Source organism: Mixophyes fleayi, chromosome 11, assembly GCF_038048845.1.
Source record: "Mixophyes fleayi isolate aMixFle1 chromosome 11, aMixFle1.hap1, whole genome shotgun sequence".
In the NCBI taxonomy this organism is placed as follows: Eukaryota; Metazoa; Chordata; class Amphibia; order Anura; family Limnodynastidae; genus Mixophyes; species Mixophyes fleayi.
The window spans coordinates 41,085,748-41,110,994 of record NC_134412.1 but is presented as its reverse complement, the minus strand read 5'-3'; the positions used below and the strand labels follow the sequence as shown (position 1 = coordinate 41,110,994).

The window sequence follows — 25,247 nt, the reverse complement described above, 5'->3', positions numbered from 1 at the left end:
TTATTACTACCAAAACATTGGTAGAAGGGGAGATGTAAATAGAAAAAAGGAGAAACTTGTGAACGGGAAATGCTGGTTTAAAATGCAAAACCAGAGAAACCTCCGATGACCTTTTAGGGATATGTAGACTAGCATACTTTAATACCTCCATAGATTTAAAAGTTCCCTAATTCTACGGCCAACATGACAGTCCTTAGGGACGTCTTCCAAAATGTATTTACTTTGATGAAGCCATCCATATACCAGAAAATTAAGAATGCCCTGCCCCCTCCTAAATTCTCTCTCATAAAAAAGAAAAAGGTACCCTAAACGCTGTCTCTGTACACCCTTGTTTCAGTGTGAGTTATTTATGTTGTGCACTTGAGACTTTCCTTTTATAGATACGAAAGGATTGTCCAGGATGGTTTCATTGGTTTTGTTTCTGCCTCTCCTGTGTGCTCTGGTTTTCCTAAAACTAAGTCTAAAGGTTTGCTAAATGCTGTTCCTCATACCTTGTGGTAATAGCTGTTAAAACTCATCTGCCACTTTCTGAATGATGGCATCCGTTGAAAAGAAAGGGTAACTAGGAGATTATTTTGGGAATCTGCTTGCCATGGTAATAGAAATCTCAATAATTACTGCCAGAGATATAGTTCTGGCTTGAAAACAAATAGGAGTAGATGCTGAGGGCTATAAATTTACACGGTGAGGCTTCTATACTCTTTGTTCTTAACAGCAGAGAATTACTACCACCTTCCTGACGTTTCAAGGTTTTCTATACATAGTCTGGCTGCACAAAATTCAGAATTTTCCTCACTTCGTTGATCAAAGTGTCATTAATATTAGAATATTAGACATCTTCTCCCTAACATCCTGATTCCTCGCCTGAGGACCAGTCCTCAGTCAAACAAGAAGGTGAAGAATTCCTGGAAGAAACCACACTTACCCAAGGTCCCCCAAAATCTAAACTTAGCTGGGATCTGAAATGTTTTAGCGATTGGAGGTTTTTTTTTGTTTTTTTGTTGCTTTGTTTTTTGGTTTTTTTTTTAAATCAAATGTTTTTATTATTTTTTAGATTACAAACAAAATAACATTTAATATTAACTACTGCAATTAAAATCTTCAAAAAAACCCTGATAAAAAACAAAGGGTATCTAGGTATTGAAATACACTTAACGCTATACTAAACATTTATAACAAATATTACAGAAGTTCAATCAAATATAGTAATCAATACAGGTCAGAATCTACTTTGGATCAAGGAGTAGACCGCATAATACGATATACTGGAAACTGATATTAAGCTTAACAAGCATATCAGGCCTCACAAAAGGAAAAACTATAAATTCACACACATAAGTGAGCTGTTCTGGGCTCCACATTTGAAGTACTTAAACAAGGTCGTTGTACAACGACTCACAGCATATCTAGATTTGGACCATCTGGACCATATTTTATTATATTTCTGTGTGACATTCCTAGACTAGATAGTATATCTTTCATGCCCTACTGCCTCATTTACAAGAACAATCCAAGTTTGAAAGCTCACATTTGCTAGCCATGCAAGATCTGGCAATAACAACCTTGGTCAGAGTCAATATATTAATTACATCACAATTATATATTGTACTGAAGTATTATTTAACAGTGGATGCAATTCCAAATAAACATGTCTTAGGGAAAAGAGGAACATCTATATCCATTTTGTGCATACCCTGTACAGCAAAAACAGCTGTTCACAGGACATTTTCATAGTAAGTGCCAGAAGAATTAAATCACAATTTAGGTCAATTGGAGTTGGTCCTTTTACCTTCCTTTTACTAACCTCCTCCCTAACCAACATTTCTTCTTACCTCTACACACTGTCCTTTACCTACCCTCTCTCTAACATCTCAGGTATTACCTTTCCTTCCTCTATGTGTTAACTTTAACTGGCCATCACTGCCCCACCTATACAAACTGGTCCTACCTCAACACCCACACATTCCCCTGCCCTCACCTATCTCCCTGGACACATGAGCCCCAAACCCTGGCCCACCTTACCCCCACTATCTGATTTCACTACTCCATCCGCCAGAAAGATCCCTCACACCCCAGACCTCACTCATCTCACCCATGTTACCTTCTCCTCAGGCATGCTAAATTTGTCTGCAACAAACTAAAATCTATCCACAACCTTCTCATCTATCACTCCTTCAGTCTCCTAAACCTTACTGAAACCTATATCTCTCCCTCTGAGACAACGTCCACTCTTCCACTCTTCTATAGAGGTTTCTTTTTCCCCCCAAACATCTTGTCCTGGTGACCAAGGTAGCATTCTACTTTTTCCTGGAAATACCTAGTGTCATCCCTCCTAAACCCGCCAGAAATTCCTTCAGTGCTCATGTCTTTGCAAGTTACTTCAAAAACAAAATTGACAACATCCATGATTTAATCTCAGTACCTCAAGGCCTACTTTCCCAGTCGTGCAATACTGAGCCTTGGCCTACTTCACATTGGACATTATAATCACTCTCCCTCCCTCACCTTGTCCAGGTGGAGTAAGGCATACTGCCTGAGCAATAGCTGACAGAACAGATAGCTCTGCCAATCCTATTCGAAGTTTTCCTCCGAGTGACCTAAGAAAAGTAGAGAACCATTAAAAAAAAAAAACAATGAATAACACACTAGATCAGTAAAGGTAAAAAGGCAGATTACATAATGAAATCTATAATACACAATACATACCTGGCAATGTAGCGCGCTTCAGAATACCTGCATGCCACAAACAATCCTTTAATTACATCAATCTTCTTATTCATAGACTGAAATAAAATATGCACAGATTATATACACACATACATATATACACACACATACATACATACACACACGTTCTATTACTTGGTGTTCGAAATTGACTATGTATTTTTAATCAAGGAACCATTATATCGACCTGAAATTATAGCCAATACATTGGCAATGTCATAACTTTATTTCATGTAAGTGTTCTATTCATCAAAACTTCACATTCACCTAAAAAACCTCCATTACCAAAAATTACAGCTTTGCAGATGTTTGGCATTCAAGCTGTATTTTTATTTTTTTTAGAAGATATTCAGCTGAAAACTACCACAGCAACTGTAGCTCTTGCTAGAAATGCTACAGGTGTGTACAACATTTTTTCCTGAACTTTCAGTCAAGCTCATTCCACAAGGTCTAAAAAAAAACATAAGATCTGGCGACTGTGCCAACCAGTCAAAGACAGTACTCGGAATTCCCTGTTTCACCAAATAGTTTTTGCATAGCTTAGAAGTATGCTTTGGATCGTTGTCTTGCTCGATGCTGAAATTTACACCAATCAAGCATTGACCACAGCGGATGGCATGACATTGTGAAACAGTGTGGTAAACGTTATGGTTCGGAGGCTTAGTGGTTAGCACTTCTGCCTTACAGCACTGGGGTCATGAGTTTGATTCCTGACCATGGTCTTATCTTTGTGGAGTTTGTATATTCTCCCTGTGTTTGCGTGGTTTCCTCCAGGTGCTCTGGTTTCCTCCCACACTCCAAAAGCATACTAGTAGGCTAATTGGCTGCTATCAAATTAACCCTAGTCTCTATATGAGTGTGTTAGGGAATTTAGATTGTAAGCTCCAATAGTGCAGGGACTGATGTAAGTTCTCTGTGCAGCGTTCCGGAATTAGTGGCGCTATATAAATAGCTGACGATGATGGTTCCTTATTCCTTGTACTCCTATCTTACCAGCACCAAAACCATTACATTTACTTCGCCATGCTTGACAGTAGTCATCAAGAACTTCTCTAATATCCTTTCATTTGATCTACGTCTCACATTCTCCTCCACGAGTCAAACACCTCAAATTTAGACTCCCCGGTCCATAATACTCTTTTCCAGTCATCCACATCCAATGTCTGTGTTCTTTGCCAATTTTAAAAACTTTTTCTTCTCTATTTGTCAGTTTCAAACATGGCTTTTTCTTTGCAACTCTGCCTACAAGTCCAGCACACGAGTTGTCTTTTTGCTGTTTCTGACAACACTGGCATGTACTATTTAACGAAACCGCAAATACAAAATCTGTAAGGCGTTTATTTTTCAAACTGCAAACTGGTTAGATCCAGTTTACCCTGTTCTCTCAAGACAGTAGTGGACAACTTTGTATGAAACCTTCAGTTTCATGGCAAATATCAATTCTTTAAACAAACAAAAAGTTTGAAGAACCACCTTTACTCTGTACTGTTTTAGTCACTGGAACGGTCCTGCATAGCGGTTTACTGTTTACAGTGTGAAAAAAAAAGAAAAATATAAATAAATTCTTAGTAATCCCAAACTACTCGCACAACTAGTAAGAAAGAGGAGAGCACACAATATACATGGTGAGCTTTAGGTTGCAAGAACAAGTGTCATAGAACAAGTGTCATTTAGATACCGTATATAGAGCAAGCAAGAAAAAAATACTAGAACCAATAAATGACCCCTTTGTTTCAAATGGTGCCACTGATTTGTTGTTATGACCATCAAATAAATGAAAATAGCAGAAAATTATAGCACAATATAGAAAGCATAGCATTCAACAAACACATAGGGCCTAAGTCATCAAACGCAATGTGCATGTAAGTTGCGTTTTAAAAAGGGGCATGGAACTTGAGCGCACGTACGTCCATATTAAAATCTCAAGTAACATTTCCTTCTGAATTTAGGTCTGTCTAAACAGTACTTGTCTTAAGTTGCAGACTGCAGGATTCACATGAGCATATGTACAATATCAAGTCCCATCAGAACGCATGCTAAAAATATAATCATTATTAAAAATTTATTCTTTTTTGTACAAAACATAAATCAGGATGTTCTTAATGCGTACTGTACGTTTTACTAGTCTCTCTTACTTAAATACATGTTTTCTGTGCTATTTAGTTGCACGCGTACATGTAGTTTGAATATGCCGTGTCAGCCATCACTATAAGTTGGCACTAACACCAACCCTGTAGCTGGTGCAAATGATACAGCTAAAAAAAAAAAAAAAAAAAAAAGAAGTACTTAAAAGAAATCCAGAACTTGAATGGGCCGCATCTATATTAGCACCCCTTACTGTATATTGCCTACATCCATTTACCCCTTCCCTTGTATTGCCCTTCAAGATGTAGGCAGTAGTGTGATTTGCGTTCACACTTAAATTGCATGCGATTGCCTTCATTGGCGTAAATTTCATTCCTGAGCATGCACAGAGTAATTTCACGCAAGATACGGGACTTGCATCTGAATATGAATCAGGCCCATAATATTAAAGTAACCCGTGTTTTTACATTAAACTATAAACTTCTTAAACAAACACATTACAAATAATATGGGACTAACAAAAAACATGCACCAAGCAGCTAAAAACTTGTGCACAAAAACTGCACAACTTTAGGACATTACTCATACACAAATACTTACAGCATTACCAGTCATTTTAGCAATTTCTTTCAGCTTGTTGAAGACACCTGAAGCAGTAAGGTTTGGAGGTGTGAACATGGTGCGCTGATTACTGCGACTGCTCTCTGCAACAAGTCCAAGATCTCCCTTTTCTTGTGCCTCAACCTTAATTTTCTCTAACTGACGACCTGAAAGAGATTTTTCACCATTTAATTAAAGCTAAAAGAAACCAAGGTGAATTTTTTTTCACATAAAAGATCTGTGCATTTAACCCCAAAATGCACTAACCAAATAAATTAATGTAATTTAAATAAAAATCTTAAGCACATTAACATGAACTTTCAGGGTGCTATATTGCAGTGATCAATGGTATTTACCAAAATTAAGTAAATAATGTGCCTTTTTAAAAGACCATGGTCCCTTTAAGAACTTTTTTTGAAAAGTAGCAGGAAATTTGTGCATGACAGTTACACAATTCATGTGAGAAACGAGATCAATGAAGGCTCAGAGGGCAGCATGTGGCCCTAGGGCCACCTGTTGACCATCACTGCTATAAGCCAAGAAAATTTGACCTGCTACAGTAAACAAAATACATTGAGTAGTAAGTATGAGATCTCATGAACACTAACCACTACGGAGTTACTTTACATGTAATACTATACAAACATCATACTATACAAACATCATACTATCATAAACCTACAGGCTGCCCAGCATATCCGAGAAGGAACAGCTTTCACCCAGGACACAAAGATTTCGGATTTGTTCAGACAGTGAAGACAGAAAACAACACCTGCCATCACTGAGAACTACATTACTTCAACAAGGGTGCCATCCAATAGTTATAGATGAACAGATCCACAAGGATCCCAAGGAGTAGCCTCCTGGATTACAAACAGAAGGAGGTTAACAGCAGGGTGCCCCTAGTGGTTAATTACAATCCCCACATGAACATCTTGGGGAAAATTGCTGCTGACCTTCAACCCATATTTCAGAAAGACAATAGACTGAAGGAAATAATCCCCGATTTACGTCTCCTTTCATACAAACAGCCTCTCCACTTAAGAAATCTCCTTGTTAGAAGTGCCTTCTCATCACCATCAGAGACTGGCACCTTCCCTTGCAAAAAAAAAAAAATGCAAAACCTGCATCCATGTCCTACCAACAAACAAACAGTCCACATAACTAACACACAACAGGACTATAAAATCACTGACACATTCTCATGTACATTCTCCAATGTGGTGTACATGATACAGTGTACAAAGTGCCCTGAGGGAAATTACATTGGAGAGACCAAGCCGTAACTGCAATCCAGGATGAATCTACACAGACACACAATAAAGACGACTCTGGACACTCCCGTGGGTAAACACTTCTCTGGTCCAGGATACAGTATAACAGATTTAAAAGTCCTAATACTGAAAGATCTTTTTAAAAACGACAGTGGAGAGAAAAATATGGGAATTCAAGCTGATAAGAACATTCCAGTCATTGACTAAAGGACTCAATCCAACACCGGGATTTATGACCCACTACATGGACACAAGTCACCTCACAGCAGAGTGACTCCAGACCGCTGAACTCGTAGGACTTTTACTCTTCCATCTGTAACAAAAATCTCCTTTTTATTACTTTAGCTTATTTTAATAATGTATCCCCCCCCTGTACAAATTTCTATATTACTTTTGCCTTTTTTGACACCGAAGTACTTAACATCACATACATTATAAATGTCATTACATATTTCAAAGTTTTTGTACTGTTCTAAATTGTTTGAACATTTCTAAACATATTGGATGTCAGTCAGTTTTTGTCCATTATATAAGTAGCATAGTAATCACTTCTGGCAACACCCAGGATTTCACAGTTCCAAGTTTACCTGCAATACTCTATGGTTTTCAGATTAGCAATTGTTGCCTCCAGTTCGGTGGAGTGCAAACAATTTTATTTTGACATATCTATTAAAAGCCACCAGCCTCTGATTCCATATTGTCCGTTTAGCTCACATTGAGCTAATCAGCCCAGACTTGCTTGTTATATTTGTACAAATAGACTACATGGCCCTGAGTGGACTTACCTCTGCTCACATATGAACAATTAGAGCATCGGTTTCTCTTCTAGACTGATAACAGAGCAGACATAGAAGATCGTTCCAGACAGAAAAAAAATAAAATCAAGATAAGTGGCATCCCAGAATCGGTCACAACTACAGAGTTGTTCGCTTACATGATGGAGCTGTTCCATAAATTGCTCCCTGCAGCCTCAGACCATGAGCAACCTAATCCATGGTATTCACCATAGGCTGTATAACCAGAGATCTGGCCTTGAAGCAGCTCCTCAAGACATTTTGCCGAGATTGCATTTCTTCAATAACAAAAGAAAACCTCCTGAAAGCAGCCAGATAGTCGGAGCCCACATATTTCCTTTGACATTCAGCTATTCCCAGACATTTCTGCCGCTACTATAGCCAAATGGAGATCCTATCAAAATCTCACAAAGGCCCTATGGGACCATGGGATTATCTATTGATGTGGTGTTTCCAGTTAAATTAATCATCCAGTGGAATAACTCTACTTATCTCTGCAGCGGAAGATTGTGTTCAGCTACTGAAGTCTTGGAACAACTAGATTGCCGCTTCAGATCCAGCCCATAAGGCCCTAGTTTGAAGAGAGTAATCTAAAGTCCCTGGAGAGTGATCTCATGGCGAATTGGGATTGGTAGGTTTGTGTTTTCTCTTTTCTGCAGCTGGATCCATCCTTGCTGTTTCAGGTCCCTACCATGGCACTCGCCTGCCATTGTTCCTCTTGGATGCCAATGGATGAGGTCCCTCATGAACATTTTGCCACGACTTCTCGACCAGTGAGTGCAACAGTGCAAGCTTAATTCAGTGGTAAGCCAATCTCTTAAAAATGAGTGTGAAGAGGGATGTGCTCTCTCAGAAGTACAAGAGCAGCGAAACAAGGGTATCCCCTCCTTAGTTTTAGCAATAGTGTGTGAGATTAAAGCCACCATCCCCTTTCCTCATCAACTTACAGATCATTGTTTCTACATAACATCTCCCTCATTTCCGATTTGAAAATATTCATTAAGATTTACATCTCATTCAATTGAGCGCATACCTACTTCTACCATAATCTCTTGTGCTTGACGAATAGCTCTTTACGATTCTGTTTTTTATACTTTTTTTGTGTTTTTACATGGCTCACTTTTACAATACGTTCTCTGTAATATTATTTCTTATGTCAGTATACTGAGCTAGATGTACTAACGTATACGGTGTTGCTGTTTTACATAGATATTTTAGGTTTTATAGCTTCAGTTTTAATGTTGCTCATATATTTTGCTAGATTATCATAGTTCAGCTGTTGCAGACAGTATGGGTGGTGACTCCCACTGAGCAGCTTGCACCACAAGTGACAACTTTTGCTGGCCCCCTTTAGTCCAGCAAATGCTGTAACACCATGTTGTGGGTTATTGCATTTTCCTTTGTTTTCATATCTCCCCCCCCCCCCCAAGATCCATGTCCCTCCCATAACACAATGAATTCTTCCGATGATCTCTTTGACCAAAATACCACTTTCATTTTACAGAATACACCCGAAGTAGTAAAATTCCTCTCCATGAATATCAGGGGTCTAAACTCCCCCTAATAGACGCCAACTGGCCTTATTCTCTTTTCATTAGCATAGGGCAGATGTAGTGACTGTGCAGGAGATTTATTATTCCTTCCATGACAACTTTTTCCCCACTTGCTATACACCAAATATTCCCCTTAAGTGGAACGGAGTAGCTAATTTGAGTAGTTCAAAGATTGCTTAAGCTCAAAACTAAAATTGATGATAAAAATGGTTGTTCTTTGTTCCTTGTAGGTTCACTTGAGGAAACTCAGGTCACCATAGTTTCCCTATATTCCACAAACTCTAAACATGTTTCCTTCCTTAAGAACACCATCTGAGAAATTGAGAAGTATAAAGGAGGTTGTAATTATCTTGAATGATCTTAATATTGTCTCAGATCCCAAGATGAATAGATCCTCCACGCCACAATCGCTAATGAATTTGGATATTGTGGGCCCTTCTATGGCGTTTGTGAAACTCTTAGCAGAGAATGGGTTATATAAAAGTATGGATGGTTACGGTTCCCGAGGAAAGGGACTATACATACTATTTCTAACTCTAAAACCGTTATTCTCAGAGACTTCATTCTTTAAGATAACCACTCGTGTGGATCGCATTCTCCCGATGTTGTGGTCTGACCATGCCCCAACAATGTGGGTTCTGAAACACGCTCGCCCACTTTCTTCTCCCGGTCCGTGGCGCTGGTCCTAAGATTTGCTTACATTACTCAAGGCTAAATTCGCTATTAAAAAGAGGCACTTGACTTATTTATCCTCACTAATAATGTGGGGGATACTTCGTTTTTCAACTATTGGTGTGCTCTGAAGACTTATTCGGGGTGTAGCAGATTAAGTGGGCAAATCTCCATCTCCAAAAGGATTTGGAGACTAAACTTCTTTCTCTAGAAAACCTCAATAAGACCAATCCAACTTCAACTCTGAAATCTGGAATAGGCGGATTGAAGTCCCAACTACAAAAGCTACTGATGGTGGGTACTCAACGCACTCTCAACAGACTTCGCCAGAAACTTTATGTGGCGGGCAACAGGGCAGGCAGGCTTTTGGCCAGGGAGTTGAGAGGTCAAAGACACCAGGCTCAGATAAAATACATTTTTGATAAGGGCAGGAAGGTCTATAATCCACATATTGCAAATGTGTTTGACTTACTATTCCTCTTTATATATCTTAACAAGTGTCAAGCTTCCCACAACGAGAGATTTGATATTGAGTCATTTACACAGGCGGGCCTTAGATTCTGCCCCCACAATCAGCTCTAAAAGTCGGAGATTCTGGCTGTACTGAATACCTAAATCACGACAAGACCTTCAATGACATTTTAAAAGCTACAAATGTCATTTCTGAAATGCCTAAAAATAGACATGTTAAAATACTGACATACCGCAAATCACACAAACAGACATCCTGACAGTCAGAATCATGTCACTTGTGAAGGCTGAGACTATTAATGGGGCAGTGCAAGGACCCGCTATATGTATGTTTTTTTAGGAACAGTTCTACATTATACAGCCGGCGGGTCCTCGCACTGACCCTTAATAACCTCAGCCCTTATAAGTGATGCGATTCCACTCTGTACCAAAATTAACAGCCTATTTACCTGAATAACTTGGACTTAAAGGTCTATGCTAAACTTATCACAAACAGGTTTAATCCCATCATCCCAAACTCATTCACCCGGACCAGACCGCTTTAGTCATAGGGCGCCAAACATCCAACAAAAAGAGACGTGATCAATATTATCAAACTAATAAAGACCAGCTGGAATTGTTGCAGCTATCATTGAATGTGGAAAAGGCACTTCATAGACTTCATTGGGGATACATGAGACACGTCCTTGCCTGCTTTTCATTTTGGGGAGGATATCCCGAATTCGATTTTAGCTTTATATACTGGTTCTTCGGCACGGGTGTTTAGCAATGAGCTCTTTGTCCAACAAGCTTTTGATCTCAAATGGCATTTGGCAGGGATGCCCTTTCTCCCCTCATCTTCCTTTTGGCCACTGAAGCTTTGGTGGAAAAGATCTGCTTTTCCGCACATGACAAGGTTAATCTCTAGGTGACACTACTATGCATATTTGCTGATGATATCTTATTGTTAATCACTAACCCTGAGACCTCTTTGCCATCCCTTCATGTAACACTAGAATGTTATAGCAAAACTTATTTCTATAAATTAAACTCTTCAAAATCTGAAGCTCTCCCACTTAACTTATCTACAAGGCTCTTGGCTTACCTTCAATCATGCCTCACTTACTCGTGGAAATCCTCTGGGCATAGCAAATACTTGATTAGACACTATGATTGACACTGATTATACTCTTAAAATGACAGTGCAGCATAAAGTGATGTACTTATTCTGGATGTTGCCTTTTTTACTGCCTAAATGGTATTTGATTAAATTACATACCCTAATGTGTTCTTATGGCAGAAAAGATAAAATTATGCGTATGAACTATTCTCGTATTGTGTGTGAGAGAAACAAAAAAAAAAAAAAGAAAAAAAGTGCGGCCTTGCTCTCAAATTTGGCTAAATACAAAGAGGGTAGTCTTTTGTCCCAACAGAGATTGGGCCCTCTCCCCAAAACATAAACCATGGGTTGATTTAGAGAAGGCTCTTAACCCCTATTTTTCCATGGCAGACCTGATTTGGGTTACTAAGGTGTTGTGCCCCCCCCCCCCCCCGAATCTAATTTACCTCGACTCAGAGCCTCATTGATGGTTTGGGATAAAGCAGTTGCGACCAATACAGAACTACCTGTTCCCACCTTAAGCATCTCTCTGCTTACAATAGCAAAACTCAAACAGATGTGAATCTTTCATCCTGGGCTGTTAATGGTGTATCCACTCTAACATCTTTATAATGCTGAAGGCCTTATATCTATGTTGCAGCTTCGAACGCAACAAAACCTTCTGGCCAGAGATTTCTATAAATACGATATTAGATCTCATCTCTCAGCTACCATTACTACAACCCTCCCTTGGTTGTTAGCCAAACTGACTACGAGAGTTAATACAGGCAGGCATGACTTTCTGTTATAGATTTCTTTCGACTGTTGACTAACCCTTGAAGTCCCCCTCCCAACTCCACTGGGAGCAAGATTTTCTCCTTTAGCTCATCTCAAATGGGAGCCCATTTTCACATCTGCTCACTGTGCGTCCCGTTGTTTAAACCACATGGAGATGTTGTATAAATTGATACACAGGCTATTTTTTTATGCCAGCTAAACTGCACAAGATGTGGTCATTTATCCCCCAACACTGCTGGTGTAATTGTGGTGATACTGCAGAAAATTTCTATATTTTCTGAAGTTGTCTGGTGACTCAATCCTTATGAACTGCCATTTTTACTCTGGCTAAAGATGTCACCCATAAAATACTCACTTAATGCCCAGAATGGCGCTCCTCCAGCACTTCCCTCCTCAACTCCCCTCCTGTGATAGATACATGGTTGTCCAAATTTTCACTGCTACTCTACCACCCATCCAGAAGATAATCCCTAAAACTCAATTTAGCTTTGAATTGGAGACAGTGGGCATTTTGGACATTTATCAAAAGTCTACGATAAGTAAGATTCTGCCCCTACCAATCCTCCATGGAGCCTGGCTATTCTTAGGCCCAACATTTGAGCCCTCTTATACAGTGAACCTTTTGTCCCTATTGATTTAGACCTATGTTCAGTGGTTTCATTGTGTGATTATTTGACATAGGATATATTGCCTCTTTTGCAACATGATTTCAATGTGCTTTCCCCCTCCACTATGTAACCACCTCCCTTTGCCACTTATCCCTTTCCCTCACCCCCTCCTTTTTTGCGCTTTCTGTATAACTATAATTGAAAAACTTTAATAAAAATATTGTTGATAAATTAAAAGGTAAATATTTTTTCATTTTATTTAAATGCTAAAGTCCACAAGCAGTAATGGAACTTTCACAATTTAAAGACATCAGAAATCCGTTCTAAAACATTGGTTTAGAACCAGTGTTTCAAGTTTTGGTGATCACTGTCTCATGTTAAGCACACATTATTTAAACACACACACACACACACACACACACACACACATACACACAGGTCAGCCACAATATTAAACAAAAAAAAAAAAAAAACACCTGGAGGAAAATCGAACTGTATAATTCAGTGTATCAAAAATAATTACACTGGAAAACATTTCCTTCATAAGATTCATTATTTATAGCTTTGAGAGATCTAATCCTTGATAGGAAGGATTTGAAATAATAATTGGAGGTAGTGATATTAGCCCCAAGCAATCTGGTCACATGTAAGGCACAAACTAAATAGGTTGCAACAATGTATTCACTTGCACAAATATTATGAAAAATCACTGTACAATTCCACATTGTTGTTTTTTGTGCTGTCTGTATTGTATTTCAGCAGAGATAGCACTTACAAGCAATGTAACATTTCAATTAAACCTATGTGTGAAGACACAGGGCTCTTTTAATCAACCAGGCACTGAGCAGTTGAAAGTAAAAAGAATGTTTATTTTGCTCCATACACACAAATCAAAAATACATCAGTTTTAGGATGAGTTTTGCGAGCGATAACAGTCCAGGTGGAATGAATCCTTGAATAGGGTAGAGTTCCACAAAATAAACCCTCACCAGGAATAATGACAAGTTAAGTTCACACAGGAAGCACGGTCCCTTGGCAGGTTATCACCTTTTTGCCAATGTCACTGTCTAACATGACAATCTGACATGGGTAATCTCCTTAAAAAAACCCACCATATTCCCACAGTGATGGTGACCAATCCTGGGGAGTGGTTCAGGGTCCTGGATTTTGGGATCCATTATGATGTCCCTGTCTCCTACCTCCTACAAATGTCCATCTCTTGATGACCCCATGCTGGATAAATGTCTCACAGTCCAAAAGAACAATGAGAAGCAAATAGGACTTGAGCCAATTACCCTGTCATTGTTCCCTCTGAAAAAGCACCACATGGATTAAATCCCATCTCTACAAGGACACTCAAGAGAGATGTTGCCTTTCCCCTCATGTGTACTTCCTGTGGGCAGGTAATGATCCACACAATGACAAGCTCCATAGCAACGTCAGTCCTTGGGAAAGAAAGAAAACTAAAAAAGTAATGGCCCTGTGTCGGTCTACTGAAAGGCGTTGTTTCCTCACATACATTCAATCTAATTTGATAGTAGCACCTCAGAGATTTGATAGCACCGCATTGCAATTATTGTGCTACAAATGATATTTATAATACTGAGCAACAGTCTTATCATAACCTGGTGCGAAAATTTCTCCACACTGTATGATAGAAAGGTATTAGAACCAAAAAATAATGGTGGGAATAATTTTCCAAACATCAAACACTATAATCACTCAGCCTTAGACACCTAAGAGATTGGTTACACGGTACGAATATTTATACAGATACTTTGTTAGAAAGTAATTTTCTTCCGAATGTCAGCTTTGTCTCCTTCTTACATATGCAGGATCGGGACATTCCCCAAGTTATAAGATATAATCCTCTCTTATGGAATACAAGCAATATTTGGCATATTTTTAGACAAATTAAATTTAAATTATCATCTCTCTCATTTTCAAACACTCACACTAAACCCTGATTTTCAAAATGGCTCATCTTCCTACCCTTTCGGGGCTTAGAGAGAATGTGGTATTACTAATATAGGTGGTTTCCTGGATATTCCAAATAAGCAACCCCTTACATATGCCTAGACGGTAGAGAATTCAAATTTCTTAGTCCCTTTACCTTTGCATATTTTCAGGTACACCATTATATCACCAATGTAATTAGAGAATTCTCACCAGACAATTGGCGGAACTCATTGTATTCCCCTTTGTCTCGTAATCCTACTCAATGTAAGAATATCACCCTCCACTACAATTTCATTAGGGACAAAATTGACCACTGAGTTTAAAACAGGTCTTTCTCAATTGTTACGCTAATTACCAGATCCAACGGTACTTAGATATTTCTTGCCGTTTGATACTAGCAACCTTGTTTACTGAATTATTTTAAATATTTATCATAGATCATTCATTTCCCCTCACCAAAGTATCATGAGGGGCTCAACATCTTTTCAACGCTGTCCATGTTGTCATGAAGTGGACACAGATTTATTCCACTGTCTGTGGAGTTGCCCCCTGGTTAGAGTCTTCTGACTTAAAGTAAAAACATTCGCCATCGATAAAGTGGCAAACTATCTCTCCTTTACTCCTCATTGGGCAATCCTGGGCATCCTACCTAAGGCTCAACATGTGACAAGGGGTGGTAGACTACTACTTCTGGCCATCAGCGCAGCGGCCAGAAAGACAATTTTGCAGGTATGGTAACCTTCAATGTATTTAAAGAAAAGTTGTTTTATATTTTCAAGATGGATTGGCTAGTTAAAGAGTTAAAGATTTCTTTGATAGGTGGGAAAGCTCCATTGATTCGCTACCTCTGAATATTAAATCACAAATTTACAAATGTTTCTCGTAAACCTCATGGTATGAATTGATATTTGTTGCTTATGACCCACCCATTCTATTGTAAATGGGGGTACTTTCCCGCACAGAAATAATAAAGGTATATTTTTGATGTGCTCTATCTTGTGTCAAAATTGCTTGAATAGTTCTCGTGTGTGTGATATACATTAAGCATGGATATACATGTTAAGCACATTATTGTTATATGGTGTATTCAAAATCATCTATTGCAGTTCATAAGAGATAGATTGTACGATGTTACTTAATATATAGTCATTTAAATACATTATCCATCAATATTTTATTCTGTGTTGCTTTGCTTCAGAATGTCAACAATAAAAACAATTTAAGCAAAAAAGAAAAAAAAAAGGCGTTCGAACATGGTGCTTCTCAGCATTCACTGCCAACATTAACTTTTTCAGCAATTTGTGCTATAGTAGCTCTTCTGTGGGATTGGACGAGACAGGCTAGCCTTTTGCTCCCCATGCGCATAAATGAGCCCAGGTCGCCCATGAACCTGTCGCCGGGTTCACCTGTTGTCCTTCCTTGGACCACTTTTAATAGGTACCAACCATACCAGGACCACCACTCAAGACCTGCAGTTTTGGAGATGCTTTGACCAGATTCTGCTAGTTTGAGCCAAATCATTCCTTTAATTAGACGATTGGAAAAGCAGCTTGAGAAAATGAAGGAGGAACTGAAAGCAAGCAATTCAGCAAAGTATGTTGGCCTTGTCGATCAAGTACTTAATTCGCTTCACAATGATCCTCGAGTTATTAAGATCTTGAGCTCGGATCTGTACGTTTTATCCACTGTGCTTGATCCAAGGTTTAAGACCTACATTGAGTCTTTGCTTCAAAATGAACGAGATGTGAACTTTTGCAAGGAGCTATTGCTCAGCAAGTTGTCCGCTGAACTGGGCCTTGGCTTGACGACGTGTCCTACTTCAGTTTCTCAAGCAGCTGCTGCTCGTAAAAAATTAAATTTTCCCAAAAAAAAGGAGGGAGGACGCAGAGGGCAGGCCAGAGCAGTTTAACATACGGGCTGGTTTGAAGGATTTTTCAAAAAAATGTGTGACCTTGCCCATAACTCCATCCAATATGAGTATTAACATGCAAAGGATGGTGGAGGATTACTTTCAAGAGGTAATTGATATGGAAAGGTCAGACAGTCCCTTTCCTTACTGGGAAGAAAAGTAGGCCATTTGGAAACCCATGTACAAACTTGCTTTGCAATACCTAAGCTGCCCACCCTCCAGTGTGTACTCTGAACGAGTGTTCAGCACAGCCGGGAACTTAAGTCAGTGATCGCCATAAAAGGTTACTTCCCAAAAATGTGGAGAAAATGATGTTTATAAAAATGAACTACATCTTCCACGAGGAAGGCCTTCACCATCCAAGACATCCAAGCACTGACTGTTCTCTAATGGCGGATTCAAGCGGCGATGAATTGATAGTCTGTGATGATGACGTACACACTGATGAGGGTGAGGATGAAGCTGAAGATGATGACGATAACATCTTTTTAAAACTTTCTATGTAAGTGTAGGGTGCAATCTACCCCCAAAGATTTGTGGCATTTCCATATTACGTACTGTCTTGAAAGGCTGCTGTTTGGGAAATTTCTCCTTAAGGGTAGGGTGTCATACACAGAGTGACCCTAAACTGTCTTTGACTATTTCTCTTAATATTATACAGTCTATAAACGGCTGAATTTTTTTGTATTTTCTACAACTGGAGGGGGGCCTAGAGAGACAGAAATCAAACTGCCTTTGTCCATTTCTTTACATATTTAAGTATAAGTGTAGGGTGTAATATACATCCAAAGACGATGGCTGCATTGCCAATATTCATAGATGGAGAGGAAGACAATCTGGTCTGTGTGTAGAATTAATGAAGGCCTACCAGGAATTAAACTGTTTTTTGGATAATTTATTAGCTTTACAATTACATTACTTATCCAAGAAACAAGTGGAGCGCTAAATTTGGTAATTTTAGGCCCAAAAACATTGATTTTTAAGCAAAATAGCAAAACAAAACCAAACAAAACCAAAAACACGCAATCACGGTTTGGCAAAACCAAAACCGACGGTAATCCAGATCCAAAACCAAAACACAGGGGTCAGTGAGCATCTCCTAGTTTTTGGTTGCACCTCTAAGAAGTAAAATATAAACCAGACAATTGTGGCTACTATATATGTAACTTTGGGGAAAATAACTTCCAATAATTGGTGCGACAAGCCCTTTTTCTTTCCTTCCCTTTATATTACACTCAGGACAGAAAGGGGAATCAAATTCTGAAAACACTGGTTGACACTCATGTGACTAAGGCCGGATTTGATTTACCTTTGGGAGGGATACTTTAGAGACAATCCTTTGTAGTCAGTAAATGCATTCTATGGGACTTTTTCAAGGTCTACTTTAGCAGTAATGATATAGCTAAAGTGGCGGGGATTAAGATATTTAACAGAAATAAAGAGTTTGAGTTGGAGCAGAGGTGCCTCGATCTGGAGGACTTGCATATTGGCTTTTGCTCAGTGTCAGGTTGAACTGGCTGTACGCACAGAGTGGTCAAACCATCTGATTGATCAACCTAATCGGAAACGCCTTTTCTTTAGACACAATCAAAATTTCCAGGAAGATATCGGCAGTACTTATTTGGCTAATGTCTAATAGGATGATCCCAGTCACTGTGTATGACAATCACATAATGTATTATAAAAGGGAGATAAAATAGCAACTATTTTCTTTGATCATTACAAACATTTATTAACATTACGAAAATATCCCTGCTGGAAATTCCACGGTCAACTGTAAGTGATATTAGAAAGTGAAAGCATTTAGGAACAGCACCTCAGCCACGAAGCGGAAGACCACGAAAAATCACAGAGCGGGGTTAACTACTGCTAAGGCACATTGTGTGTAAAAAAGTAGCAAACGCTCTGCTGATTCCATAGCTAAGGAGTTTCGAACTTCCACTGGCATTAATGTAAGCAAACAAAAAACAAAAAACTGTGTGGCAGGAGCTTAATGGAATAGGTTTCCATGGTCAAGCAGCTGCATCCAAGTCTCACATCACCAAGACCAATGCCAAATGTCGAATGGAGTGGTGTAAATCGCACCCGACACTAGACTGTGGAGCAGCGGAAACGTGTTTTGTGGAGGGACGAATCACGCTTCTCTGTTTGGCAGTCAGACGGGTAGCTCTGGCGAATGCCACGCAAACGTTACCTGTCTGACTGCATTATGCCAACTGTGAAGTTTGATGGAGGAGGGATAATGATATGGGGCTGTTTTTCAGGGTTTGGAAAAGGACCCTTATCTCAAGTGAAGGGCAATCTTAATGCTTCAGCATACCAAGTCATTTTGGACAATGCTATGCTTCCAACTTTTTGGCTACAGTTTGAGGAAAGACCTTTTCTATTTCAACATGACTGTGCCCTAGTGCACAAAGCAAGTACTGCAAAGACATGGTTTAAGGAGTTCGGTGTGGAAGAACTTGACTTGGCCGCACAGAGCCCTGACTTCAACCCCAAACACATTTGAGATGAACTAGAATGGATATTTCGAGCCAGGCCTTCTCGTTCAATATCAGTGCCTGACCTCATAAATGCTCTACAGAATGAATGGGCACAAATTCCTATAGAAAACACTCCAACATGTTGTGTAAAGCCTTCCAAGAAGAGTGGAAGCTGTTATTAGTTCAAAAGGGGGGCCAACGTCATATTAAAGTATATGTATTTGAATACAATGCCATTAGAGTCCCTGTTGGTGTAATTGTCAAGCGGCAGAATACTTCTGTCTGTATGGTGTATTTGACACTCTTTTTGGGGAGCAGACAAACGTCCTCCCTGTGGCCATTGCAAATATCCTTGCAAATGAATAAGCCTTAAGGAGTAGCTCCCATTATAAAACAGGTTTCTGAGTTTTGGTCAGTGGAACATAAGCTTATGGTGGATGAAAACCACGCTTTTAGATCCAAATGTGTAGTCTCTCCTATTAAAGAAGTCTTGCACAAGATGAGCTCACGCAAGGCCATATCTGTTCTCTATGCACTCTTATTGCCTCAGATATTACCTGACCATCTTGATCCTCTTCAAATTAAGTGGGTGGAGGATTTTGGTGAAATTTCTGATGAAGAATGAAGATGCAGGGCACAAAATAGGCCACCTCAACATGTGCATTTCTTCATTTTTCATAGTGGCAGATGTGATACTTATCTGTCCTAAACACAACACTCATTCTGGTACTTTGGGGCACATGATCTGGTGTTACCATGTTGTGCATGGATTTTGGGAAGAGATGTGGAAATAGATGTTCCACAGTGGTAGCAGCCCCTGCCTTTTGTCCTTACTCTGGAAGAGTGTCTTAAACCATTATTTAAATATATTTTTAAACTTAACATTGACTAGGGTCATACTTGCTAGATGTTGGATGATGAGAAATGTGATTTTGCTAAGCCGACGCCATCTTGTTGCCTTATAGCCATTTTGTTCTGTTATAGCTTAAATACAATTAGATGCACCTGTTTTGTAGGAGTAATTCATTATTTGCAAGGCTAAGCTTATAACCTTGGACATACCAGACAGGGGATAAGCCAGCCCCCACCCCCCCTGGGGAGTTCTAGTGTGGATAATGAGAGAATACACTAACATCTGTGTGAAGGGAACATGAGTGGTTAAAACCTTTTGGGGCATAGTTTTCTGTAATACATAATTTTTGCTATATAGATAGGAACTTGTAACTAATAAAGCAGAGTTTATTTTACACTCAAACCATGCAGTGTATTTAATTCTCTACAGCTGATGAGCTTATAACTGATAATCTGACACTTACAGGTGAACAATCTCATATAGATTCAACAGCATTGGAGGTACCACCTAGACTGCTGACCTGAGCCAAGGACAGACAGAACTGGAGGTCACCCTGGAAACAGGACCCTGACTATAACCCGGGTGAGTAGTTTTCTACTCGTCTGTTTAGAGTCATCTCATGTCCGTCTAAGGTATCAGGCACGCAGATCTGTAAGTCTCAGAATTATACAGTTACTAACAATTTGTGTGTTGTAATTATATTGGTAATTAGATTTCTGAAAGATGAGTGAATTTTGAGTGCATGTGTGATACACCATCCCCAGAACTTTGTCAAGAAGTTTAGAAAGAGTTTTCAGACCTTCATCTGAGATGCGGTCAGGCTATTCTGCACGGACAACCAGTGTAAAAAAGTCCAAAAGGGACATCCAGTGTACGGAGCCCAACAGGGAAATCTAGTGTACGGAGCCCACAGACCCGGACATTCACTGTTAGGAGTTCACAGAACGGGACGTCCACTATTGGGACAACCCACAGAAACTAGACCAGAGTCTCTATTGGGACTCAAAAGTACTGTCAATATAGGGGAATATAGACAGTAAGCAGATAGACGACAGCAACCCCCCCATAGAAATGATGCGCAGATTTCTAGGATGTGTGGGGAGTAGAAGGTCAGCAAGTAATTTATCAAGAAAGCGGGGATAGACAAAGAAGGAATTGATATGTGTTAATGGAGAAACAAGGGTGTTGCAAGTGGTAATGTGACAAGAACAAAGGGGTATTGAGCCCAAACCCCAAGAGAAAGTTTGAGGTGGCAAATGAAAGTTAAGAGATCTAGAAAGTTGCAAAATATGTAGATAGGTTAAATGTATCACAAGCTAAATGATATAATGACTAAAACAATGAATCAAGTAGGTTGTGTACTAAAAATGTATGTTTGATGCTGCGAAGCTGAAGAGTGAGATGTACCCCTCCCTTATTCTGTGTAAAAGTTTTCAGTGTGTTGAGATAAGGAGCACGCTGTTTTTTTGTTATCTGACAATGTATATAACATTGATAAAAAGGTTCAAGTATGCTTCAATATTTCAAGAGGAAAAAATATGTCCGGAGTGCTGATTGATAGTAACATGTTGAAGCTAATGTGTATTTAGTCTAATGCTGGGACTTGTAGTTCCACAGCAGTAGGCTGGAAGATAGCAGTTAATTTTTCTTTCTCTGTATGAGTTTTATCTCTATCTTACTGCGTGTGAGGGAGATCCGTGTTTGTCTGTCTTGACCGTTGTTTTACAAGAGACATGTTTCAAGGTTGAAAAAGCTGTACAGTTGTAAATGTAATGCTTTTGAAGAGATGCAAAAGAAGTTTTAAAATCTTTGGTCCGTCACAAGACTGTAAATAATGTACATAATCACTATTATTACTGGTGTCAGAACAAAGTTGGCTGGGGTCCAACAAGCCGTTTTCTGTATTTAAACAAAGTAATTTTGTTTCTGAAGTTGAGAATTGTGGGAGTGAGCTTTACATGGAGAGATATTACAAGCTGTTTTTATCTGTGTAAAATGGCGCTGATAAATATTCTCAGAAATCAGGAGGGTTTGTTATGCCCATTAAGAAATGTTACAAGATAAAATGTCGTCTGTGAGCGAGAATTGTGAATATATATGTACTTTAAACATGGAAATCACAGAATCTGGAATATGTGTGAATATTTGGTTTACAAAGAGATGATGAGAAAGGAGTGGCTTTGAACACTCTCCCAGGTCCCGTCACTTTGACATTCCCTGTTTGTGAGATTAGGGACTGCCCCTTTGAAGAAATCCGTTTTTCATTGCATGGAACGCATAGCGTCACGGTTAAGCTACAAATAGAAACTTTTAAACAAGTGTCGTATTAGCAGCTGTTCAATGTGAATTAATAACAGTTACTGTAATTTCTAGTGAATAAATGGTAATCTCTATGCAAAAGTTTTTTTTTTTCTTCACAGAAGCTCTCCAGCTACAAAGCACCCTTTCAATCCAGATTGCATTGATCCAACTTCCAATGAATAGAAGTTGCAATATGTTTTGGTCTACAGCCACAACAAACATAAGTATAAACTAATGAAGGATTTAAAGAACGAACGTAGATTCTGCTGAGTAATGATTACCTTGTTTTGGAAAGAGATATTAGAGTTTATGGGCTATTCGCATAGCAAATGCATGAACTAGGTGGTTATTCTGTATGTCGAAGAAGGTAAGAAGATGTTTTTAAAGAGAAAAGGAGAAATGGACTAACATAGTTGAATATGAAAAAGTGTTTAAGTTTATTTTTGTTTGTTTTTTTAACCAAATTTTATATCAGATGGTTTGAAAGAAAGTAATGCAATGTAATGTGAAATTATGGTAGATAACAAAGGTTTTTATTCTTTTATCCTCATAATAGTTTTGAGTCAATCAGTGTTGTAAGGACATTCACTGCCCTTATTTACTGTGCTATAATCATCATATACTGTAAATACCTCTTTGTATCATGGGTATGGTAATGCACTGATGGGAATTCAATGTTTGTACATAAATGAAAAAGCCTTAAGACTTTATGAGCTATTATCTGTGCGCCTGCAATAGCACATCTGGATGATAGCAAGCCATTTATACTCTACTCTGAGCAAAGCCAAATGTTTAACTAATTTTAAATTGAAGTAACTTCAGTGCCAGCACTGACTTTGCCAGATTACGGCAAGCTTTTCACATTATTTTGTTATAAAGTAAGTGCACATGCACAAGGAGTACTGACACAGATACATGGTCGCAGGCTAAGGTCACTTGCATACTACTCTGTACAATTAGAACCAGTCATATGAGCAATGGCTGCAGCGGCCATAGTGTTTGGAAAAAGTACAGATATTGTGCTAGGGCACCCAGTAACCCTAATGGTGCCACATGCGGTAACAGAAATTTTAAATCAAGCACAAACAAAACACTTCTCAGCAGCCAGACTAAGTAGCACTGCTAACTCCCTGTAGCGTTACACTTAAGTGGTGCACAATGTTAAATCCTGCTGCCTTATTGCAGCAAGTTTCAAAAGATGGGAGAAGTACCTGTATATATCGGCGTTCCCCTAGGGATTTGGGGGATTCCCATCCCAGCTTGAACAGGAAGAAAAAAATGCAAACACAAAATTTTTCTGAATATAATTGTGTAGAACTAATGAGACAAGGATCGTTGGTTTTATCTGACATAGATACACTGCTACCAAATGCAGACATCTTACGCTACCACATAGATGGTGTTTCTTATACAGGGTGTGCTGTAACCACACACACACAGAAAGAGTGATTCAACAGAAACTACCGAGTCACATGTCAGCACAAGAAGCTGAATTAAAGGCCCTGACACTTGCATGCATATATGCAAAAGGACAGAGTAAATATTTACACTGATTTAAGTTATGCGTTTGTAATTGCGCATGATTATGGCCAATATAGCACACGAGAAAGTGCATTTGGGGAAAGATGCTATGGTTGTACTCACAAACAGGTTATGGATAGCAGCAGGGTTTGTCCAAGCAGCACATGTGTTAGTAGCAGGATGCTTAATCTGTGCATAAAATAACTTGGCTAAGTCTGTCCTATGGAAAACCACACCCCAAACATAATATCCCTATAAGAGGATACAGATAGACTTTATACAACTTCCCAAATGCTCGGGCTTTGAGAATGTGCTAGTCTGTGTCGACTTCTTTAGTCACTGGCTGGAGACATGGCTGTATAGAAAAGCAAATGCTAAAGCAGTAGCCATGAAATTTACGAGTGAGGTAATCTGCAGATATGGGGTACCAGAGGTCATTGAAAGTAACAGAGGGACACACTTTACGGGGCAAGGATTCAAGGAACTGTTAAAAGACATGGGAATCATATCTGCCCTTCACACCCCTCACAGACCCCAAAGTTCGGGATGTGTGGAGCGCCTTAATCGTACTCTGCAATTGAAAATGCAGAAAATAGTGGCTGAAACAGGTCTGCCATGGATTTCATGTTTACCTGCACTCAGTAAGAAACACTCCTAGGAAAGACACTGGTTTAGCACCAAATCAGATACTGTTTGGCACAGCACAAAGAACAGGCTGTTACTTTCCATAGCAACTACAGCATGTACATGGTGATTTGTTGAACTATGTTGCTTTTTATAGAAACAACTAACTGAAATACATGGGTAAGTGATTTCTTCCATTCCAGGCCCTAATTTTGATGCAGGTACCAATAAACTGCAACCAGGGGACTGGGTGGTCGTGAAAAAGCATGTTAGGAAGAGTCTTGAACCCAGATACGAGAGTCCTCTCCAGGTCTTATTGACGTCTCTCATGGTAGTGGAAGTACAGGGAAATGACACCTGAATAAACGCATCCCACTGCAAGATCTTCAGACAAAGGGAGTCTGAGTAAAATGTATTTTACAAGTTTTTTAAAGGTCCAAGGGAGACCAGGGAATGGTGTTCATTGATATTAGCAGGAGGAATATTGATTGCACATTATGTTCCTTTGCTGTAGGCTGTAGATGGGTACTAGTCTAGAAAGGAAAGCTAGGTCTGGAAGAACCAAAGTCATGGAAATAGTAATGTAGAGCTCATTATACAGAATGAGAAAAATTCTAATATGAAAGTTTAACCCAACCAAATAAGAAAAGAGCAACCCATGACTGTAGGGGTTTACACCCAATACAGAAATGTATTTGTGAGTACTGTGGCCCAACACATTATTACATTTACACAAGACAATAGGTTAATATTGGACTGCCTGATAGCTTAGTCTAGAGGGTACAGCCTGACCCTAAATATGTAAATTGAAGCCCAGGGTTGCACCTTTTTAACTAGTGACGCAGATGATCCAGAGAAAATGTTTGATGAACACTTACAAAAAATTAAGACATGAAACATACATTTCTAAAGGAGCACACTGGAGATGCTTATCTAG

The 25,247-nt window shown here is 39.1% G+C and overlaps 1 protein-coding gene across 3 annotated transcripts in view; it reads right to left on the bottom strand.

Moving 5' to 3' along the window:
* Nucleotides 1-25,247, bottom strand: part of LIG1 (DNA ligase 1) — a 251,148-nt gene that overhangs the window by 104,796 nt on the left and 121,105 nt on the right. For all 3 annotated transcript variants that reach the window (XM_075191317.1, XM_075191316.1, XM_075191318.1), the window contains exons 12-14: nt 5,413-5,579; nt 2,707-2,783; nt 2,506-2,597 (exon numbers count right to left, since the gene is read on the bottom strand). In XM_075191317.1, the coding sequence (XP_075047418.1) occupies nt 2,506-2,597; nt 2,707-2,783; nt 5,413-5,579 (336 nt within the window). The remainder of the gene's footprint in view (nt 1-2,505; nt 2,598-2,706; nt 2,784-5,412; nt 5,580-25,247) is intronic.